Source organism: Oncorhynchus gorbuscha, linkage group LG10 (assembly GCF_021184085.1).
Source record: "Oncorhynchus gorbuscha isolate QuinsamMale2020 ecotype Even-year linkage group LG10, OgorEven_v1.0, whole genome shotgun sequence".
Taxonomy (NCBI): Eukaryota; Metazoa; Chordata; class Actinopteri; order Salmoniformes; family Salmonidae; genus Oncorhynchus; species Oncorhynchus gorbuscha.
This window is the reverse complement of record NC_060182.1, coordinates 98,200,827-98,224,643: the sequence shown is the minus strand read 5'-3', so window position 1 is coordinate 98,224,643 and position 23,817 is coordinate 98,200,827. Positions and strand designations below refer to the sequence as shown.

The following is a 23,817-nucleotide window of genomic DNA, read 5'->3' as shown; positions in this document are numbered from 1 at the left end:
TCTATATAGGGAATAGGGTCCTGGTCAACAGTAGTGTTCTATATAGGGTCCTGGTCTACAGTAGTGTTCTATATAGGGTCCTGGTCTACAGTAGTGTTCTATATAGGGTCCTGGTCTACAGTAGTGTTCTATATAGGGTCCTGGTCAACAGTAGTGTTCTATATAGGGTCCTGGTCTACAGTAGTGTTCTATATAGGGCCCTGGTCAACAGTAGTGTTCTATATAGGGTCCTGGTCTACAGTAGTGTTCTATATAGGGTCCTGGTCAACAGTAGTGTTCTATATAGGGTCCTGGTCTACAGTAGTGTTCTATATAGGGTCCTGGTCTACAGTAATGTTCTATATAGGGTCCTGGTCAACAGTAGTGTTCTATATAGGGTCCTGGTCTACAGTAGTGTTCTATATAGGGTCCTGGTCAACAGTAGTGTTCTATATAGGGTCCTGGTCAACAGTAGTGTTCTATATAGGGCCCTGGTCAACAGTAGTGTTCTATATAGGGCCCTGGTCTACAGTAGTGTTCTATATAGGGTCCTGGTCAACAGTAGTGTTCTATATAGGGAATAGGGTCCTGGTCTACAGTAGTGTTCTATATAGGGTCCTGGTCTACAGTAGTGTTCTATATAGGGTCCTGGTCTACAGTAGTGTTCTATATAGGGTCCTGGTCTACAGTAGTGTTCTATATAGGGTCCTGGTCTACAGTAGTGTTCTATATAGGGAATAGGGCCCTGGTCAACAGTAGTGTTCTATATAGAGTCCTGGTCAACAGTAGTGTTCTATATAGGGTCCTGGTCTACAGTAGTGTTCTATATAGGGTCCTGGTCTACAGTAGTGTTCTATATAGTGTGTTCTATATAGGGAGTATAGGGCCCTGGTCAACAGTAGTGTTCTATAGGGCCCTGGTCAACAGTAGTGTTCTATATAGGGAATAGGGCCCTGGTCAACAGTAGTGTTCTATATAGGGTCCTGGTCAACAGTAGTGTTCTATATAGAGTCCTGGTCAACAGTAGTGTTCTATATAGGGAATAGGGCCCTGGTCAACAGTAGTGTTCTATATAGGGAATAGGGCCCTGGTCAACAGTAGTGTTCTATATAGGGTCCTGGTCAACAGTAGTGTTCTATATAGGGAATAGGGCCCTGGTCAACAGTAGTGTTCTATATAGAGTCCTGGTCAACAGTAGTGTTCTATATAGGGAATAGGGCCCTGGTCTACAGTAGTGTTCTATATAGGGTCCTGGTCTACAGTAGTGTTCTATATAGGGTCCTGGTCTACAGTAGTGTTCTATATAGAGTCCTGGTCTACAGTAGTGTTCTATATAGAGTCCTGGTCTACAGTAGTGTTCTATATAGGGTCCTGGTCTACAGTAGTGTTCTATATAGGGTCCTGGTCTACAGTAGTGTTCTATATAGGGAATAGGGCCCTGGTCAACAGTAGTGTTCTATATAGGGTCCTGGTCAATAGTAGTGTTCTATATAGAGTCCTGGTCTACAGTAGTGTTCTATATAGGGTCCTGGTCTACAGTAGTGTTCTATATAGGGTCCTGGTCTACAGTAGTGGTCTATATAGGGAATAGGGCCCTGGTCAACAGTAGTGTTCTATATAGGGTCCTGGTCTACAGTAGTGTTCTATATAGGGAATAGGGCCCTGGTCTACAGTAGTGTTCTATATAGGGTCCTGGTCTACAGTAGTGTTCTATATAGGGTCCTGGTCTACAGTAGTGTTCTATATAGGGAATAGGGCCCTTGTCTACAGTAGTGTTCTATATAGGGTCCTGGTCTACAGTAGTGTTCTATATAGGGTCCTGGTCTACAGTAGTGTTCTATATAGGGTCCTGGTCAACAGTAGTGTTCTATATAGGGTCCTGGTCTACAGTAGTGTTCTATATAGGGTCCTGGTCAACAGTAGTGTTCTATATAGGGTCCTGGTCAACAGTAGTGTTCTATATAGGGCCCTGGTCAACAGTAGTGTTCTATATAGGGAATAGGGCCCTGGTCTACAGTAGTGTTCTATATAGGGTCCTGGTCTACAGTAGTGTTCTATATAGGGTCCTGGTCTACAGTAGTGTTCTATATAGGGTCCTGGTCAACAGTAGTGTTCTATATAGGGAATAGGGCTCTGGTCAACAGTAGTGTTCTATATAGGGCCCTGGTCTACAGTAGTGTTCTATATAGGGCCCTGGTCTACAGTAGTGTTCTATATAGGGTCCTGGTCAACAGTAGTGTTCTATATAGGGAATAGTGTCCTGGACTACAGTAGTGTTCTATATAGGGCCCTGGTCTACAGTAGTGTTCTATATAGGGAATTAGGGTCCTGGTCAACAGTAGTGTTCTATATAGGGTCCTGGTCAACAGTAGTGTTCTATATAGGGTCCTGGTCAACAGTAGTGTTCTATATAGGGAATAGGGCCCTGGTCAACAGTAGTGTTCTATATAGGGTCCTGGTCAACAGTAGTGTTCTATATAGGGCCCTGGTCTACAGTAGTGTTCTATATAGGGCCCTGGTCTACAGTAGTGTTCTATATAGGGTCCTGGTCTACAGTAGTGTTCTATATAGGGTCCTGGTCAACAGTAGTGTTCTATATAGTGTCCTGGTCTACAGTAGTGTTCTATATAGTGTCCTGGTCTACAGTAGTGTACTATATAGGGAATAGTGTCCTGGACTACAGGACAGCAGTGTTAGTATATTGTTTGTTTTGAATTTAATATTATGTACTTATTATGTATACATGTAAACAAGTATAGAATGTATTTTACATTCTTTAGGAGCTTCCTCGGTGTGAATGAATCAGCCGTAGTGAATGAATCAGCCGTTGTGAATGAATCAGTTGTGAATGAATCAGCCGTTGTGAATGAATCAGCCGTTGTGAATGAATCAACCGTTGTGAATGAATCAGCCGTTGTGAATGAATCAGCCGTTGTGAATGAATCAGTCGTTGTGAATGAATCAGCCGTTGTGAATGAATCAGCCGTTGTGAATGAATCAGCCGTTGTGAATGAATCAGCCGTTGTGAATGAATCAGCCGTTGTGAATGAATCAGCCGTTGTGAATGAATCAGTTGTTGTGAATGAATCAGCCGTTGTGAATGAATCAACCGTAGTGAATGAATCAACCGTAGTGAATGAATCAACCGTAGTGAATGAATCAACTGTAGTGAATGAATCAACTGTAGTAAATGAATCAACTGTAGTAAATGAATCAACTGTAGTAAATGAATCAACTGTAGTAAATGAATCAACCGTAGTAAATGAATCAACCGTAGTGAATGAATCAAACGTAGTGAATGAATCAAACGTAGTGAATGAATCAAACGTAGTGAATGAATCAACCGTAGTAAATGAATCCTTTGTGTTGCAGAGAATCACCAACAGAGTCCTGGGCAGACAAACACCCTGGCAGTGAGCGGCTAGGAGGACTTTTACACTTGATTCCGTGTACGTGTGCTGTGGAATAAAATACAATGTAGTTCAATTGTTTACATTTTTTTACGTTTTATTCCGATCTGCCGCCAGCTTCCATTTTGTTCACCTTTTTTAACACATTATGAAGTGAAAAGTAAATAATTTGTCTGTTTCTAAAGAGACAGGGTCATAATTGGTGTGTATTTAAATACTTATTATTATAGTTTTTTTATGAGGAAAATATAAATAAACATGCTTTCTACACTCTGCTGTCTGTTTGTCCCAACCTTGTGTTAGGCAGAAAGCACAATACAAAACAGTGTAGTTATTCCCTCAAGTTCTCCCGCAAGGAAATCAACAGAATAGAGACAAAGTGGAGTCTCAATTCAAACGGCTCAGACACGAGACGTATGTGGCGGGTGTCATGACTGGCCTGTTCGGGTCAGGTTACCGCGGACCACAGTCCTACAGAGATATTTGTTTGTGACACCTCACGTGTGTAAATCTTAAGGCAGCAGACAGAATCCAGGGTCTAAAGACATTACAAAAAGAAAACCAGCCCTGTTGCGGACACCGTCTCGCGTCCGGATAAGCTAAACACCTTCTTCACCCGCTTTGAGGATAACTCTGTGCCAATGACGCAGCCTGCTACCAAGGACTGCGGTCTTTCCTTCTCTGTGGTCGAAGTGAGTAAGACATTTAAGCGTGTTAACCCTCGCAAGGCTGCCGGTCCAGACAGCATCCCTAGCGCGTCCTCAGATCATGTGGAGACCAGCTGGCTGGAGTGTTTACGGACATATTCAATCTCTCCCTATCCCAGTCTGCTGTCCACACATGCTTCAGGTTGGCCACCATTGTTTCTGTAGACAAGAAGGCAAAGGAACTGAACTAAATGACTCTTATCACTCACTTCTGTCATCATGAAATGCTTTGAAAGACTAGTCAAGGGTCATATCACCTCCACCCTACCTGATACACTAGACCCACTTCAATTTGCTTACCGCCCCAATAGATCCACAGAGGATGCAATCTCAACCACACTGCAGACTGCCCTATCCCACCTGGACAAGGGGAATACCTACTAAAGAATGCTGTTCATCGACGACAGCTCAGCCTTCAACACCCATAGTGCCCTCCAAGCTCGAGGCCCTGGGTCTCAACCCCACCCTGTGCAACTGGGTCATGTACTTTCTGACGGGCCGCCCCCAGGTGGTGAAGGTAGGAAACAACACCTCCACTTCGCTGATCCTCAACACTGGGGCCCCACAAGGGTGCGTGCTCAGCCCCCTCCTGTACTCCCTGTTCACCTATGACTGCGTAGCCATGCACGCCTCCAACTCAATCATCAACTTTGCAGACGATACGACAGTAGTAGGTTTGATTACCAACAATGACGAGACGCCTACAGGGAGGAGGTGAGGGCTCTGGGAGTGTGGTGTCAGGAAAATAACCTCACACTCAACGTCAACAAAACAAAGGAGATGATTGTGGACTTCAGGAAACAGCAGAGGGAGCACCACCTTATCCACATCAATGTGAGGATCAGTGGAGAAAGTGGAAAGCTTCGAGTTCCTCTCTACATCACGGAAATGGTCCACCCACACAGACAGTGTGGTGAAGAAGGCGCAACAGTGCCTCTTCAACCTCAGGAGGCTAAAGAAATTTGGTTTGGCACCTTAAAACCCTCACAAACTTCTACAGATGCACAATCGAGAGCATCCTGTCGGGCTGTATCACCGCCTGGTACGGCAACTGCACCACCCGCAACCGTAAGGATCTCCAGAGGGTAGTGAGGACTGCACAACGCATAGTATTAATTCCATTCTTCAACTTAAATTTGAATAAGCTGTGAAATTGTTAGATATTACTGCACTGTCGGAGCTAGAAACACAAGCATTTCACTACACCCGCAAATAACATCTGCTAAACACGCGTATGTGACCAATAAAATTGGATTTGAATTTGAAAGAGCAGGTGTTTTTAATGTTTTGTATAGTCAGTGTAGATCAAAAACATTTGGGTGAACTGTTGGAATCAGATAAACAGGATGACTATTCTAATTCTATGGTTGGTGTTGGCATGATAGGGTAGCCTAGTGGTTAGAGCATTGGACTAGTAAACGAAAGGTTGCAAGTTCAAATCCCCGAGCTGACAAGGTACAAAATCTAAAACCTCCATGTGTGTGACAATCTCTGCACGCTCAACCTAACACCCCACTGGTTTACCACATTCTTCCAGAATGAACGGACGTTCATGTGCAAAGTATTAGCATGTCCATGAGTACCATTATCCACTGTGTAGTGAATCCATGTTGTCTTTCCCGCTCTTTTTCAGTCCCCACCCCTTTCCTTTGTCTACCAAGCCGTCATATCAGCATTAGCATGTCCATGAGTACCATTATCCACTGTGTGTAGTGAATCCATGTTGTCTTTCCCGCTCTTTTTCAGTCCCCACCCCTTTCCTTTGTCTACCAAGCCGTCATATCAGCATTAGCATGTCCATGAGTACCATTATCCACTGTGTGTAGTGAATCCATGTTGTCTTTCCCGCCCTTTTTCAGTCCCCACCCCTTTCCCTTGTCTACCAAGCCATCATATCGGTTTAGTCCGCTAGGGACTTTTTCTTTGTATTGTGTTAGTAAGCAATATCTTGTCATGTTTTGTCTTATATTGTCTTGTCATTTTGCTTTTCCCTCTGTTCGTTTTCCCCCTGCTGGTCTTTTTAGGTTCGTTCCCCTTTTTCTCTCTCCCTTCCTCTCTCTCTTCTCTCTATCGTTCCGTTCCTGCTCCCAGCTGTTCCTATTCCCCTAATCAATCATTTAGTCTTCCCACACCTGTTCCCTATCTTTTTCCCTGATTAGAGTCCCTATTTCTCCCCTTGTTTTCCGTTTCTGCCCTGTCGGATCCTTGTCTATTGTTCACCGTGCTGTGTCTGTGTATCGCCCTGTCGTGTCGTGTTTCCCTCAGATGCTGCGTGGTGAGCAGGTGTCTGAGTCTGCTACGTTCAAGTGCCTTCCCGAGGCAACCTGCAGTTCATGATCGAGTCTCCAGTCTGTTCTCGTCATTACGAGTGGAATTGTGCTTTATGATTGTATATTTACTTTACTGGATTAAAGACTCTGTTTTCGCCAAGTCGCTTTTGGGTCCTCATTCACCTGCATAACAGAAGGATCCGACCAAAGAATGGACCCAGCGACTACAGACGCTCGTAACACTGCCGTCGAGATCCAAGGAGCCATGCTCGGCAGACACAAGCAGGAATTGTCTGCTGCTCGCCATGCCGTGGAGAACCTGGCCGCTCAGGTTTCCGACCTCTCTGGACAGTTCCAGAGTCTTCGTCTCGTGCCACCTGTTACTTCCTGGCCTGCCGAGCCTCCGGAACCTAGGGTTAATAACCCACCTTGCTACTCCGGGCAGCCCACGGAGTGCCGCTCCTTTCTCACCCAGTGTGATATTGTGTTCTCTCTCCAACCCAACACATACTCTAGAGAGAGAGCTCGGGTTGCTTACGTCATTTCACTCCTTACTGGCCGGGCTCGAGAGTGGGGCACAGCTATCTGGGAGGCAAGGGCTGATTGCTCTAACAATTACCAGAACTTTAAAGAGGAGATGATTCGGGTTTTTGACCGTTCAGTTTTTGGTAGGGAGGCTTCTAGGGCCCTGGCTTCCCTATGCCAAGGTGATCGATCCATAACGGATTACTCTATTGAGTTTCGCACTCTTGCTGCCTCTAGTGAGTGGAACGAGCCGGCGCTGCTCGCTCGTTTTCTGGAGGGACTCCACGCAGTGGTTAAAGATGAGATTCTCTCCCGGGAGGTTCCTTCAAGTGTGGACTCTTTGATTGCTCTCGCCATCCGCATAGAACGACGGGTAGATCTTCGTCACCAGGCTCGTGGAGGAGAGCTCGCGTCAACGGTGTTTCCCTGCTCCGCATCGCAACCATCTCCCACCTCTGGCTCAGAGACTGAGCCCATGCAGCTGGGAGGTATTCGCATCTCGACTAAGGAGAGGGAACGGAGGATCACCAACCGCCTGTGCCTCTATTGCGTATTTGATGGACATTTTGTCAATTCATGTCCAGTAAAAGCCAGAGCTCATCAGTAAGCGGAGGGCTACTGGTGAGCGCTACTACTCAGGTCTCTCCATCTAGATCCTGTACTACTATGTCGGTCCATCTACGCTGGACCGGTTCGGGTGCTACATGCAGTGCCTTGATAGACTCTGGGGCTGAGGGTTGTTTCATGGACGAAGCATGGGCTCGGAAACATGACATTCCTTTCAGACAGTTAGACAAGCCTACGCCCATGTTCGCCTTAGATGGTAGTCATCTTCCCAGTATCAGATTTGAGACACTACCTTTAACCCTCACAGTATCTGTTAACCACAGTGAGACTATTTCTTTTTTGATTTTTCGTTCACCTTTTACACCTGTTGTTTTGGGTCATCCCTGGCTAGTATGTCATAATCCTTCTATTAATTGGTCTAGTAATTCTATCCTATCCTGGAACGTTTCTTGTCATGTGAAGTGTTTAATGTCTGCCATCCCTCCCATTTCTTCTGTCCCCACTTCTCAGGAGGAACCTGGCGATTTGACAGGAGTGCCGGAGGAATATCATGATCTGTGCACGGTCTTCAGTCGGTCCCGAGCCAACTCCCTTCCTCCTCACCGGTCGTATGATTGTAGTATTGATCTCCTTCCGGGGACCACTCCTCCTCGGGGTAGACTATACTCTCTGTCGGCTCCCGAACGTAAGGCTCTCGAGGATTATTTGTCTGTGTCTCTTGACGCCGGTACCATAGTGCCTTCTTCCTCTCCGGCCGGGGGGGGGTTTTTTTTTGTTAAGAAAAAGGACGGTACTCTGCGCCCCTGCGTGGATTATCGAGGGCTGAATGACATAACGGTTAAGAATCGTTATCCGCTTCCCCTTATGTCATCAGCCTTCGAGATTCTGCAGGGAGCCAGGTGCTTTACTAAGTTGGACCTTCGTAACGCTTACCATCTCGTGCGCATCAGAGAGGGGGACGAGTGGAAAACGGCGTTTAACACTCCGTTAGGGCATTTTGAGTACCGGGTTCTGCCGTTTGGTCTCGCCAATGCGCCAGCTGTTTTTCAGGCATTAGTTAATGATGTTCTGAGAGACATGCTGAACATCTTTGTTTTTGTCTATCTTGACGATATCCTGATTTTTTTCACCGTCACTCGAGATTCATGTTCAGCACGTTCGACGTGTTCTACAGCGCCTTTTAGAGAATTGTCTCTACGTGAAGGCTGAGAAGTGCTCTTTTCATGTCTCCTCCGTTACTTTTCTCGGTTCCGTTATTTCCGCTGAAGGCATTCAGATGGATTCCGCTAAGGTCCAAGCTGTCAGTGATTGGCCCGTTCCAAGGTCACGTGTTGAGTTGCAGCGTTTTCTAGGTTTCGCTAATTTCTATCGGCGTTTCATTCGTAATTTCGGTCAAGTTGCTGCCCCTCTCACAGCTCTTACTTCTGTCAAGACGTGTTTTAAGTGGTCCGGTTCCGCCCAGGGAGCTTTTGATCTTCTAAAAGAACGTTTTACGTCCGCTCCTATCCTCGTTACTCCTGACGTCACTAGACAATTCATTGTCGAGGTTGACGCTTCAGAGGTAGGCGTGGGAGCCATTCTATCCCAGCACTTCCAGTCTGACGATAAGGTTCATCCTTGCGCTTATTTTTCTCATCGCCTGTCGCCATCTGAACGCAACTATGATGTGGGTAACCGCAACTGCTCGCCATCCGCTTAGCCCTAGGCGAATGGCGACAGTGGTTGGAGGGGGCGACCGTTCCTTTGTCGTTTGGACAGATCATAAGAACCTTGAGTACATCCGTTCTGCCAAACGACTTAATGCTCGTCAAGCTCGTTGGGCGTTGTTTTTCGCTCGTTTCGAGTTTGTGATTTCTTACCGTCCGGGTAGCAAGAACACCAAGCCTGATGCCTTATCCCGTCTTTTTAGTTCTTCTGTGGCTTCGACTGATCCCGAGGGGATTCTTCCTTATGGGCGTGTTGTCGGGTTGACAGTCTGGGGAATTGAAAGACAGGTTAAGCAAGCACTCACGCACACTGCGTCGCCGCGCGCTTGTCCTAGTAACCTTCTTTTCGTTCCTGTTTCCACTCGTCTGGCTGTTCTTCAGTGGGCTCACTCTGCCAAGTTAGCTGGTCATCCCGGTGTTCGAGGCACTCTTGCGTCTATTCGCCAGCGCTTTTGGTGGCCGACTCAGGAGCGTGACACGCGCCGTTTCGTGGCTGCTTGTTCGGACTGCGTGCAGACTAAGTCAGGTAACTCTCCTCCTGCCGGTCGTCTCAGACCGCTCCCCATTCCTTCTCGACCATGGTCTCACATCGCCCTAGACTTCATTACCGGTCTGCCTTTGTCTGCGGGGAAGACTGTGATTCTTACGGTTGTCGATAGGTTCTCTAAGGTGGCACATTTCATTCCCCTCGCTAAACTTCCTTCCGCTAAGGAGACGGCACAAATCATCATTGAGAATGTGTTCAGAATTCATGGTCTCCCGTTAGACGCTGTTTCAGACAGAGGCCCGCAATTCACGTCACAGTTTTGGAGGGAGTTCTGTCGTTTGATTGGTGCGTCCGTCAGTCTCTCTTCCGGGTTTCATCCCCAGTCTAACGGTCAAGCAGAGAGGGCCAATCAGACGATTGGTCGCATACTACGCAGCCTTTCTTTCAGAAACCCTGCGTCTTGGGCAGAACAGCTCCCCTGGGCAGAATACGCTCACAACTCGCTTCCTTCGTCTGCTACCGGGTTATCTCCGTTTCAGAGTAGTCTGGGTTACCAGCCTCCTCTGTTCTTATCCCAGCTTGCCGAGTCCAGCGTTCCCTCCGCTCAAGCGTTTGTCCAATGTTGTGAGCGCACCTGGAGGAGGGTGAGGTCTGCACTTTGCCGTTACAGGGCACAGACTGTGAGAGCCGCCAATAAACGTAGGATTAAGAGTCCAAGGTATTGTTGCGGCCAGAGAGTGTGGCTTTCCACTCGCAACCTTCCTCTTACGACAGCTTCTCGTAAGTTGACTCCGCGGTTCATTGGTCCGTTTCGTGTCTCCCAGGTCGTCAATCCTGTCGCTGTGCGACTGCTTCTTCCGCGACATCTTCGTCGCGTCCATCCTGTCTTCCATGTCTCCTGTGTCAAGCCCTTTCTTCGCACCCCGTTCGTCTTCCCTCCCCCTCCCGTCCTTGTCGAGAGCGCACCTATTTACAAGGTACGTAGGATCATGGACATGCGTTCTCGGGGACGGGGTCACCAATACTTAGTGGATTGGGAGGGTTACGGTCCTGAGGAGAGGAGTTGGGTTCTGTCTCGGGACGTGCTGGACCGTTCACTTATTGATGATTTCCTCCGTTGCCGCCAGGATTCCTCCTCGAGTGCGCCAGGAGGCGCTCGGTGAGTGGGGGGGGTACTGTCATGTTTTGTCTTATATTGTCTTGTCATTTTGCTTTTCCCTCTGTTCGTTTTCCCCCTGCTGGTCTTTTTAGGTTCGATCCCCTTTTTCTCTCTCCCTTCCTCTCTCTTCTCTCTATCGTTCCGTTCCTGCTCCCAGCTGTTCCTATTCCCCTAATCAATCATTTAGTCTTCCCACACCTGTTCCCTATCTTTTTCCCTGATTAGAGTCCCTATTTCTCCCCTTGTTTTCCGTTTCTGCCCTGTCGGATCCTTGTCTATTGTTCACCGTGCTGTGTCTGTGTATCGCCCTGTCGTGTCGTGTTTCCCTCAGATGCTGCGTGGTGAGCAGGTGTCTGAGTCTGCTACGTTCAAGTGCCTTCCCGAGGCAACCTGCAGTTCATGATCGAGTCTCCAGTCTGTTCTCGTCATTACGAGTGGAATTGTGCTTTATGATTGTATATTTACTTTACTGGATTAAAGACTCTGTTTTCGCCAAGTCGCTTTTGGGTCCTCATTCACCTGCATAACATATCTACTGTTTGTTTGTTATGTAATTATTTGTGATGATTTAGTTAGTTTGTAAATAAATAATTAAGCCAATTTGTATATTGCTGATTCATTGTGGAAACTAGGGTTTGTGCAGATTTCCAAGGTTTGCGAAGTTCAGTAATGAGATCTGATACGGTAACAATTAATACTCATTAATGGAAGACCTAATTGAGTTCTGTTCTGGAAATCATAATTCGAAACATTTTCCCGTGGTGCCCCGACTTCCTAGTTAATTAAATGTTTACATGATTATAGTTTAATCACGTGCTAATTAAAGCTCGAGAATTTGATTTAATAGTATACATTCTTCACGTTTAATTATAGTCCAGATACGACCGTGGATAGGCTGACTACAGACGCCGACGAACATCTACAGACAGACAGACAGACAGACAGACAGACAGACAGACAGACAGACAGACAGACAGACAGACAGACAGACAGACAGACAGACAGACAGACAGACAGACAGACAGACAGACAGACAGACAGACAGACAGACAGACAGACAGACAGACAGACAGACAGACAGACAGCATGACATTCCTTCTCCTTCAGCTTATTTATTGTTCAGATGGTTACAGTGCAGTAATAGTGGTTAGAGCTGCTACATTACATTGGTGTAAACCTGGCGACTTTCCCCAAATTCCCAGGTTTTCCAGAAATCACGGTTTGAAGATTCCTGGATTTTTCTGCTTATCAGATAACATGAATCTCCCAATCGGGATTTCTGGAAAACCTGGGAATTTGGGGAAAGTCGCCAGGTTTTCCAGAAATCACGGTTTGAAGATTCCTGGATTTTTCTGCTTATCAGATAACATGAATCTCCCAATCGGGATTCCTGGGAATTTGGGGAAAGTTACCGTATATTTGCAACCCCTAAACAGCGGTAATAGTTACAGTGGGGACACAGGGCTCTGGAAAATTCAATCAGTCGCACACAAATAAAGGTTACAAGCATTTCGCTACACCCGCAAAAACATCTGCTAAATGTGTGTATGTAACCAATACAATTTGATTTGATTTGAAATACCTTTTGGGGCATAGAGCACAATGATAGAGGCCAGAAACAGGGTTGTAGTAGATATATGCTATCAACAGGCTGCACAGAGGTACATTATATGCTATCAACAGGCTGCACAGAGGTACATTATATGCTATCAACAGGCTGCACAGAGGTACATTATATGCTATCAACAGGCTGCACAGAGGTACATTCTCTATAAATCACTAATGCATAAAATAATGAATACCATGTTAATATATTATCTCTCAAATGATAATGTAAGGAAAGCCAACAATGCCATAAAAATAATGCCAATATAACTTGAGGTTATTAAAAAAAAACTCTAAAGCTTTTATGATACCAGTATGACACTTCATAGCAGAGATGAGATAGCCTTTATGATACCAGTATGACACTTCATAGCAGAGAAAAAAACAAAGCCTCTATGGCCAATACGTATTTTTGCAGACAGTAACTGATGAAGGCTAAACCGGAGTCATTCTACACAGCAAGAGTCTCACCTGGAATACACATTACTATATTAGCTACTTAAAACAGATTACAACCAATCAGGTAACAGATGACTGTCCCAATTTACTGGCATTTAATATGAAAAATATGAAAGAAATTAATTTACGACCGGTAAAAGTAAAACATGACACTGATTTTATGAAATCAAAACATTTTATCCATGTTTCATAAAATCCCTTCAAATGAATTATTTTCTCACTCCCATTGAAATGTAAATTAAACTGCAGTAAAATGAATAACAACGTAATACACAGAAATCTGACAACTTTCTCTCCCTTTAGATCAAACTATGTTTGAATTGTTTATTTATTTTTATTCTGTGGGGGGGGGGGGACTGCGGCGCTCAGTGAAGACCGAATACGGCCTTCTGGGAAAAGGAGTTTGAACACCCCTGCTGTAGATAGTTAAGAGTAAAAGGAATTGTTGTATGTACAACGACACCGTCTACACAACGACGACACTGTCGTGAACTACGGGACTACGGACAGGAAATAACTCGGTCACGTTTACATTGATGTTGGACCTGGAGACTATAATGGGTCTGATTCAGACCTGAGGTAAATAGACTTAACATGGATATAAAACATGGACCTAAGTACAAATATTGTTGACTTAAGTCCATGTTAAAGTCAATTTATGTCAAGTCTAAATAGGGCCTAATGTGCATTGACCATCTTCAATAAATTATGAAACAGTAAGATGGGTAGCAGGCAGCATCACCCTCAGCAGACAGTGTAGTAGTGTAGCAGGCAGCATCACCCTCAGCAGACAGTGTAGTAGTGTAGCAGGCAGCATCACCCTCAGGACAGCATCACCCTCAGCAGACAGTGTAGTAGTGTAGCAGGCAGCATCACCCTCAGCAGACAGTGTAGTAGTGTAGCAGGCAGCATCACCCTCAGCAGACAGTGTAGTAGTGTAGCAGGCAGCATCACCCTCAGCAGACAGTGTAGTAGTGTAGCAGGCATCACCCTCAGTGTAGTAGTGTAGCAGGCAGCATCACCCTCAGCAGACAGTGTAGTAGTGTAGCAGGCAGATCAGTGTAGTAGTGTGTCACCCTCAGTTTAGTGTAGCAGGCAGCATCACCCTCAGCAGACAGTGTAGTTGTGTGTGTTTACGTAATGTAATTTGGCAGACGCTTTAATTCAAAGTGTCTGACAGTCATGCCTGAATACATTTTTGTGTATAGGTGGTCGTAGGAATCAAACCCACTATCCTGCCGTTACAGGCCCTATGCTCTACCAAATGATCTACAGAGGAAATGAGTATGATCTACAGAGGAAGTGAGTATGATCTACAGAGGAAGTGAGTATGATCTACAGAGGAAATGAGTATGATCTACAGAGGAAATGAGTATGATCTACAGAGGAAGTGAGTATGATCTACAGAGGAAATGAGTATGATCTACAGAGGAAATGAGTATGATCTACAGAGGAAGTGGTATGATCTACAGAGGAAGTGAGTATGATCTACAGAGGAAGTGAACGAGCGATCTAGAGGAAGTGAGCGTATTAATACTCTAACTGTACATATGAACGGGGCTTGACTTGACGCTGGTACTTATTTTAGGTGCTGCTACCGTTTATATCCAGGTGCCAGAACTTTGCAATAACGGCAGAATGGAACTCAGGCAATAGAGATTATTAAGGTTCTGGCGCTCAGTTCAGTGAGCTCACGGCCCAAGTCAAGCACCGTCTGCGTACGAACACAAACCCAATGCTTTGGCCTAAAAAAAACTCAGACAGACAGATGGGAAGGAGCAACAGGGCAGGTGGAATGTCAGCAGGGCGGGTTGTGGGTGGAGCCTATGGCAGCAGGGTGGGTTGTGGGTGGAGCCTATGTCAGCAGGAGGCGGTGCACTCTTTGGAGCTGAGACTGTGATAGGACGAGACGGTGGACCTGCTCCTGACCACGGGAACACGGCATCATCACCTTCCCCACCAGCACCATGTCCCCCCTCTTCTCCTCCTGGACCTGCAGACAGACAGACAGACACTAGTTACAGACCTGGCCCCTCCACCACCATGTCCCCCCTCTTCTCCTCCTGGACCTGCAGACAGACAGACACACTAGTTACAGACCTGGCCCCTCCCCCACCATGTACCCCTCTTCTCCTCCTGGACCTGCAGACAGACAGACACACTAGTTACAGACCTGGCCCCTCCCCCACCATGTCCCCCCTCTTCTCCTCCTGGACCTGCAGACAGACAGACACTAGTTACAGACCTGATGCCCCACCCCCACCATGTCCCCCTCTTTCCTCCTGGACCTGCAGACAGACAGACACTAGACAGACCTGGCCCCTTCCCCACCATGTCCCCCCTCTTCTCCTATTTCTGTAGTGAGACAGTATGATGTACCAGGACACCCCCTGGACAGGACACTAGTCTATCTCCTGTTTCTGTAGTGAGACAGCTTGATGGACAGGACACCCCCTGGACAGGACACTAGTCTGTCTCCTCCTTTTCTACAGCCGTGTTGGCTTATCTACAGCCGTGTTGGCTTTTCTACAGCCGTGTTGGCTTTTCTACATCCGTGTTGTCGTTGGCTTTTCTTTTCTACATCCGTGTTGTCGTTGGCTTTTCTACAGCCGTGTTGTCGTTGGCTTTTCTACAGCCGTGTTGTCGTTGGCTTTTCTACAGCCGTGTCGGTGACCACTGCCCTAATTGACCAGCCCACCGGTTGGTGACCAGTCCACCGGTTGGTGACCACTCTCCTAATTGACCAGCCCACCGGTTGGTGACCAGTCCACTGGTTGGTGACCACTGTCCTAATTGACCAGTCCACCGGTTGGTGACCACTGCCCTAATTGACCAGTCCACTGGTTGGTGACCACTGTCCTAATTGACCAGTCCACCGGTTGGTGACCACTGTCCTAATTGACCAGCCCACCGGTTGGTGACCAGTCCACCGGTTGGTGACCACTGTCCTACATAATGTGGCCTATGGGGCCATCATATCTGGGTCCATTGGACGACCAGGAGGAGTTGGCAAGACGGTATGGCTGGTGACGGCACAAAAGTGTGTGTGGCTGGTTGACCCTGGAGTGTGTGGCTGGGTGACCATGGGTGGTGTGTGGCTGGGTGACCTTGGGTGGTGTGTGGCTGGTTGACCCTGGAGTGTGTGGCTGGGTGACCTTGGAGTGTGTGGCTGGGTGACCCTGAAGTGTGTGGCTGGGTGACCTTGGGTGGTGTGTGGCTGGGTGACCTTGGGTGGTGTGTGGCTGGTTGACCCTGGAGTGTGTGGCTGGGTGACCCTGGAGTGTGTGGCTGGGTGACCCTGGAGTGTGTGGCTGGGTGACCCTGGAGTGTGTGGCTGGGTGACCCTGGAGTGTGTGGCTGGTTGACCCTGGAGTGTGTGTGGCTGGGTGACCCTGGAGTGTGTGGCTGGGTGACCCTGGAGTGTGTGGCTGGGTGACCCTGGAGTGTGTGGCTGGGTGACCCTGGAGTGTGTGGCTGGTTGACCCTGGAGTGTGTGTGGCTGGGTGACCCTGGAGTGTGTGGCTGGGTGACCCTGGAGTGTGTGGCTGGGTGACCCTGGAGTGTGGCTGGCCCTGGAGTGTGGCTGACCCTGGAGTGTGTGGCTGGGTGACCCTGGAGTGTGTGGCTGGGTGACCCTGGAGTGTGTGGCTGGGTGACCCTGGAGTGTGTGGGTGGCTGGGGGTGACCCTGGAGTGTGTGGCTGGGTGACCCTGGAGTGTGTGGCTGGGTGACCCTGGAGTGTGTGGCTGGGTGACCCTGGAGTGTGTGGCTGGGTGACCCTGGAGTGTGTGGCTGGGTGACCCTGGAGTGTGTGGCTGGGTGACCCTGGAGTGTGTGGCTGGGTGACCCTGGAGTGTGTGGCTGGGTGACCCTGGAGTGTGTGGCTGGGTGACCCTGGAGTGTGTGGCTGGGTGACCCTGGAGTGTGTGGCTGGGTGACCCTGGAGTGTGTGGCTGGGTGACCCTGGAGTGTGTGGCTGGGTGACCCTGGAGTGTGTGGCTGGGTGACCCTGGAGTGTGTGGCTGGGTGACCCTGGAGTGTGTGGCTGGGTGACCCTGGAGTGTGTGGCTGGGTGACCCTGGAGTGTGTGGCTGGGTGACCCTGGAGTGTGTGGCTGGGTGACCCTGGAGTGTGTGGCTGGGTGACCCTGGAGTGTGTGGCTGGGTGACCCTGGAGTGTGTGGCTGGGTGACCCTGGAGTGTGTGGCTGGGTGACCCTGGAGTGTGTGGCTGGGTGACCCTGGAGTGTGTGGCTGGGTGACCCTGGAGTGTGTGGCTGGGTGACCTGGAGTGTGTGGCTGGGTGACCCTGGGTGTGTGGCTGGGTGACCTTGGAGTGTGTGGCTGGGTGACCACTGGGTGACCCTGGAGTGTGTGGCTGGGTGACCCTGGAGTGTGTGGGCTGGGTGACCCTGGAGTGTGTGGCTGGGTGACCCTGGAGTGTGTGGCTGGGTGACCCTGGAGTGTGTGGCTGGGTGACCCTGGAGTGTGTGTGGCTGGGTGACCTGGGTGTGTGGCTGGGTGACCCTGGAGTGTGTGGCTGGTGACCCTGGAGTGTGTGGCTGGGTGACCCTGGAGTGTGTGGCTGGGTGACCCTGGAGTGTGTGGCTGGGTGACCCTGGAGTGTGTGGCTGGGTGACCCTGGAGTGGCTGGGTGACCCTGGAGTGTGGCTGGGTGACCCTGGAGTGTGTGGCTGGGTGACCCTGGAGTGTGTGGCTGGGTGACCCTGGAGTGTGTGGCTGGGTGACCCTGGAGTGTGTGGCTGGGTGACCCTGGAGTGTGTGGCTGGGTGACCCTGGAGTGTGTGGCTGGGTGACCCTGGAGTGTGTGGCTGGGTGACCCTGGAGTGTGTGGCTGGGTGACCCTGGAGTGTGTGGCTGGGTGACCCTGGAGTGTGTGGCTGGGTGACCCTGGAGTGTGTGGCTGGGTGACCCTGGAGTGTGTGGCTGGGTGACCCTGGAGTGTGTGGCTGGCTGGAGTGACCCTGGAGTGTGTGGCTGGGTGACCCTGGAGTGTGGCTGGCTGGGTGACCCTGGAGTGTGTGGCTGGGTGACCCTGGAGTGTGTGGCTGGGTGACCCTGGAGTGTGTGGCTGGGTGACCCTGGGTGACCCTGTGGCTGGGTGACCCTGGAGTGTGTGGCTGGGTGACCCTGGAGTGTGTGGCTGGGTGACCCTGGAGTGTGTGGCTGGGTGACCCTGGAGTGTGTGGCTGGGTGACCCTGGAGTGTGTGGCTGGGTGACCCTGGAGTGTGTGGCTGGGTGACCCTGGAGTGTGTGGCTGGGTGACCCTGGAGTGTGGCTGGGTGACCCTGGAGTGTGGCTGGGTGACCCTGGAGTGTGTGGCTGGGTGACCCTGGAGTGTGTGGCTGGGTGACCCTGGAGTGTGTGGCTGGGTGACCCTGGAGTGTGTGGCTGGGTGACCCTGGAGTGTGTGGCTGGGTGACCCTGGAGTGTGTGGCTGGGTGACCCTGGAGTGTGTGGCTGGGTGACCCTGGAGTGTGTGGCTGGGTGACCATGGGTGGTGTGTGGCTGGGTGACCCTGGAGTGTGTGGCTGGGTGACCCTGGAGTGTGTGGCTGGGTGACCCTGGAGTGTGTGGCTGGGTGACCCTGGAGTGTGTGGCTGGGTGACCCTGGAGTGTGTGGCTGGGTGACCCTGGAGTGTGTGGCTGGGTGACCCTGGAGTGTGTGGCTGGGTGACCCTGGAGTGTGTGGCTGGGTGACCCTGGAGTGTGTGGCTGGGTGACCCTGGAGTGTGTGGCTGGGTGACCCTGGAGTGTGTGGCTGGGTGACCCTGGAGTGTGTGGCTGGGTGACCCTGGAGTGTGTGGCTGGGTGACCCTGGAGTGTGTGGCTGGGTGACCCTGGAGTGTGTGGCTGGGTGACCCTGGAGTGTGTGGCTGGGTGACCCTGGAGTGTGTGGCTGGGTGACCCTGGAGTGTGTGGCTGGGTGACCCTGGAGTGTGTGGCTGGGTGACCCTGGAGTGTGTGGCTGGGTGACCCTGGAGTGGTGGCTGGGTGACCCTGGGTGTGTGTGGCTGGGTGACCTGGGTGTGTGGCTGGGTGACCCTGGAGTGTGTGGCTGGGTGACCCTGGAGTGTGTGGCTGGGGCTGACCCTGGAGTGTGTGTGGCTGGGTGACCCTGGAGTGTGTGGCTGGGTGACCATGGGTGGTGTGTGGCTGGGTGACCCTGGAGTGTGTGGCTGGGTGACCCTGGAGTGTGTGGCTGGGTGACCCTGGAGTGTGTGGCTGGGTGACCCTGGAGTGTGTGGCTGGGTGACCTTGGGTGGTGTGTGGCTGGGTGACCTTGGGTGGTGTGTGGCTGGTTGACCCTGGAGTGTGTGGCTGGGTGACCCTTGAGTGTGTGGGCTGGGTGACCCTGGAGTGTGTGTGGGTTGACCCTGGTGGCTGGGTGACCCTGGAGTGTGTGTGGCTGGTTGACCCTGGAGTGTGTGGCTGGGTGACCATGGGTGGTGAGTGGCTGGTTGACCTTGGAGTGTGTGGCTGGGTGACCCTGGAGTGTGTGGCTGGGTGACCCTGGAGTGTGTGTGGCTGGGTGACCCTGGAGTGTGTGTGGCTGGGTGACCTTGGAGTGTGTGGCTGGGTGACCCTGGAGTGTGTGGCTGGGTGACCTTGGGTGGTGTGTGGCTGGGTGACCTTGGGTGGTGTGTGGCTGGGTGACCTTGGGTGGTGTGTGGCTGGTTGACCTTGGGTGGTGTGTGGCTGGTTGACCCTGGAGTGTGTGTGGCTGGGTGACCCTGGAGTGTGTGTGGCTGGGTGACCCTGGTTACCCTGGTTACCTTGACGAAGGAGGAGCAGGGGAACGTTGCAAAGTCAGACAAGGCTCGAGCTCCAGGTCTCTGGGTCACCACATGTTCTGATACCTCATCCTGTGAGAGAGAGAGAGGGAGGAGAGAGATAAGAAGAGAGAGAGAGAGAGAGAGAGAGGAGAGAGAGAGAGAGAGAGAGAGAGAGAAGGAGGAGAGAGAGAGAGCAAGAGAGAGGCTCGAGAGACAGACAGAGAGGAGAGAGAGAGAGGAGAGAGAGAGAGAGAGAGAGAGAGAGAGAGAGAGAGAGAGAGAGAGAGGGGGAGGAGAGAGAGAGAGAGACAGAGAGAGAGAGAGAGAGAGAAGAGAGAGAGAGAGAAGAGAGATGAGAGAGGAGAGAGAGGAGAGAGAGAGAGAGAGAGAGAGAGAGAGAGAGAGAGAGAGAGAGAGAGAGAGAGAGAGAGAGAGAGAGAGAGAGGGAGAGAGAGAGAGAGAGAGAGAGAGAGAGAGAGAGAGAGAGAGAGAGAGAGAGAGAGAGAGAGAGAGAGAGAGAGAGAGAGAGAGAGAGAGAGAGAGAGAGACAGAGAGAGAGAGAGAGAGAGAGAGAGAGAGAGAGAGAGAGAGAGAGAGAGAGAGGAGAGAGAGATAACAATAGGGGAGATGTTATAGAGGGAAGCGATCAGGAGAAAAGTTATTTAGCTTACTGCAGTCACACATTTGCCTGCCCTCCTCCCTCCTCCCTCCTCCCTCCCCTCCTCCCTCCTCCCTACCACTAGGCAGCATGCATTCTGGGATACCTTTTTGTATTGTCGGGATTCAATTCGATCGCGCCTGTCCACAATGCACCATTTAAAGGTTACTTTCAAAGGAGGTGACATCTGCAGTATTAATTTTGTGAACGCGGAGGAGGGTGGAACGTGAGAGGAGGGTGGCAGGGGGAAGGAGAGAGTGGGGGGATAAGGAGAATGAAGAGGAGGGGAAGGAGAGAGGGAGGGGGAAGGAGAGAGGGAGGGGAGGGAGAGGAGGGAGGGGGAAGGAGAGAGTGGGAGGGGGAAGGAGAGAGGGAGGGGGAAGGAGAGAGAGGGAGGGGAGGGGGAAGGAGAGAGGGGGGGATAGAGGAGAATGAAGAGGAGGGGGAAGGAGAGATGGAGGGGGAAGGAGAGAGGGAGGGGGAGGGAGAGAGTGGGAGGGGGAAGGAGAGAGTAGGAGGGGGAAGGAGAGAGAGGAGGGGAAGGGGGAGTGGGAGGGGAAGGAGAGAGTGGGGGATAAGGAGAATGAAGAGGAGGGGAAGGAGAGATGGAGGGGGAAGGAGAGAGGGAGGGGGAGGAGAGAGTGGGAGGGGGAAGGAGAGAGTAGGAGGGGGAAGGAGAGAGTAGGAGGGGGAAGGAGAGAGTGGGGGATAAGGAGAATGAAGAGGAGGGGAAGGAGAGAGGGAGGGGGGGAGAGAGGGAGGGGGAGGGAGACAGTGGGAGGGGGAAGGAGAGAGTAGGAGGGGAAGGAGAGAGTGGGAGGGGGAAGGAGAGAGTGGGAGGGGGAGGGAGAGAGTGGGAGGGGAAGGAGAGAGTGGGAGGGGGAAGGAGAGAGGGGAGGGGGAAGGAGAGAGTGGGAGGGGGAAGGAGAGACATTGTCTTGAAAAAAAGGTGAATTGTGAACAAACTAGGATAGGGTTGAAGAACCCCCAGCCTCGGTGTTTATTTACCTTCAGTCTGTCCAGAGTGTTGCTAAGGGACTGGAGTCTGGCTGTGTGTTCCAGCAGCTGGGCACTAGGAGTTACTGCTCAACGACACGTAAAACAAAACTTCAATCTGCTATAGTTACAGCAACAACAAAAAACGTTTGTTTTTTTGAGTATGAATATGCTTTCGTGATGTAAACAATTACGTTTTGACTTTCTTCATGGGAGAACAAGAAGGGGGGTCCTTTATGAAACAATTACGTGAGAATGACTCTTCTATGGGTACAACAGAGAACAAGAAGGGGGGGGGGTCCTTTATTTTACGTCATTGAGAATGACTCTTCTATGGGTACAACAGAGAACAAGAAGGGGGGGGGCCTTTAGAATGACTCTTCTATGGGTACAACAGAGAACAAGAAGGGGGGGTCCTTATGTAAACAATTACGTCATTGAGAATGACTCTTCTATGGGTACAACAGAGAACAAGAAGGGGGGGGGCCTTTATAAACAATTACGTCATTGAGAATGACTCTTCTAACAACAGAGAACAAGAAGGGGGGGGTCCTTTATGTAAACAATTACGTCATTGAGAATGACTCTTCTATGGGTACAACAGAGAACAAGAAGGGGGGCCTTTATGTAAACAATTACGTCATCTGAGAATGACTCTTCTATGGGTACAACAGAGAATGACTCTTGAGAATGACTCTTCTATGGGTACAACAGAGAACAAGAAGGGGGGCCTTTATAAACAATTACGTCATTGAGAATGACTCTTCTATGGGTACAACAGAGAACAAGAAGGGGGGCCTTTATGTAAACAATTCCGTCATTGAGAATGACTCTTCTACGGGTACAACAGAGAACAAGAAGGGGGGGGGCCTTTATGTAAACAATTACGTCATTGAGAATGACTCTTCTATGGGTACAACAGAGAACAAGAAGGGGGGGGCAGGGCCATCATACCTGGGGATTTGCCAGTGATGTCCACCACTCTGACGTTGGCACTCATCTGCAGTAACGTGTCCAGTAATTGGTCAGTCTTACGATAGAGGGCGCTAGAGAGCACCTCTGGGTGAGAGCCGTCTCTAATGGGGAGCTTGGAGACATGGAGAGGTGGTAGGGAGGACAGCTGGGCACGCATCTTCTCAGCCTGGAGGAGGAGAGGAGGAGGATGGAGGAAGGAGGAGGAGAGGAGGGAGAGAGGAGGAGAGGAGGAGGAGGGAGGAAGGAGGAGGAGAGGAGGAGGAGGGAGAAAGGAGGAGGAGGAGAGGATGGGGTGGGGGAAGGAGAGGGTGGGAGGGGGAAGGAGAATGAAGATGAGGGTGGGAGAGTCGGGGGGAGAAGGAGAGAGTGGGAGGGTGAGGGAGAATTGGGAGGAGAATGGAGAGGAGGGTGGCAGGGGGAAGGAGAGAGTGGGGGATAAGGAGAATGAAGAGGAGGGGAAGGAGAGAGGGAGGGGGAAGGAGAGAGTGGGAGGGGGAAGGAGAGAGTGGGAGGGGGAAGGAGAGAGTGGGAGGGGGAAGGAGAGAGTGGGAGGGGGAAGGAGAGAGTGGGAGCGGGAAGGAGAGAGTGGGAGGGGGAAGGAGAGAGTAGGAGGGGGAAGGAGAGAGTAGGAGGGGGAAGGAGAGAGTAGGAGGGGAAGGAGAGAGTAGGAGGTGGAAAGGAGAGAGTAGGAGGGGGAAGGAGAGAGTAGTAGGGGGAAGGAGAGAGTGGGAGGGGGAAGGAGAGAGTGGGAGGGGGAAGGTGAGAGAGGTGGGGGAAGGTGAGAGAGGTGGGGGAAGGAGAGAGTGGGAGGGGGGAGACAATCAGTCCTGCAGAATTATACCTACGGAGGAGCAGCTTCTATGCAGGAACTTTGAATGTCTTTGAACTTCCGAGAGTTGGTTTAACGTTGGACCAGAGAAGCTTGTTAAGAAGCTTGTGTGTGCAGTGTCACCAGAATTAAAACAATATTTTACCTTTTTGTAGTTAATAAATCCAACGTGTTAACTCCCTAACTAGCGTTGAAAAAGTCAATCCCTTCTTCTCTAATTAAATCCCTCCTTGTCTTCTGAATCACGCTTGTAACATCAGTAGGCTACAGTAACCTTCAGAGAAGGAGGGGTAGGTAAACTACACAAACTGGCAAATATTTCCAGCTGGCAGACAGACACTGGCATAAGTTTCTGATTGACTGAAGCAGGCACTTTCTTACATTTTTTTTTTGTGGGACTGGGAAAAAAAATCCTGGAACGTAAAAGAAACATTATTAACCGGTTCCCATGCTTTTAAAATAACAGTTCTGTTCCGGGACACTATAGATCACTTTCGTTCCCAGTTCTGATTCTGTTCCTTGAAACAGTTGGTTATTTTCCAGTTTTCGGTTCTGTTCCCTGAACCGGAACCGACTGGCACTCAGACTAACATTCAATGAGTGACAAGGCATTGACATGACAGCACCAAACAGACTGGCACTCAGGCACTGCAGGTGGCGGAAAATCTTTACGTTTTTTTCAAACACAA

At 50.2% G+C, this 23,817-nt stretch overlaps 1 protein-coding gene across 9 annotated transcripts in view; it reads right to left on the bottom strand.

Moving 5' to 3' along the window:
• Positions 1 to 13,966: 13,966 nt before the first annotated feature.
• Positions 13,967 to 23,817, bottom strand: part of LOC124046819 (dynactin subunit 1-like) — an 808,447-nt gene continuing 798,596 nt past the window's right edge. For all 9 annotated transcript variants that reach the window (XM_046367577.1, XM_046367575.1, XM_046367576.1 and 6 more), the window contains 4 exons: positions 22,279 to 22,465; positions 21,337 to 21,410; positions 19,671 to 19,760; positions 13,967 to 14,867 (listed from right to left, as the gene is read on the bottom strand). In XM_046367577.1, the coding sequence (XP_046223533.1) occupies positions 14,730 to 14,867; positions 19,671 to 19,760; positions 21,337 to 21,410; positions 22,279 to 22,465 (489 nt within the window). In that variant the 3' untranslated portion in view covers positions 13,967 to 14,729. The remainder of the gene's footprint in view (positions 14,868 to 19,670; positions 19,761 to 21,336; positions 21,411 to 22,278; positions 22,466 to 23,817) is intronic.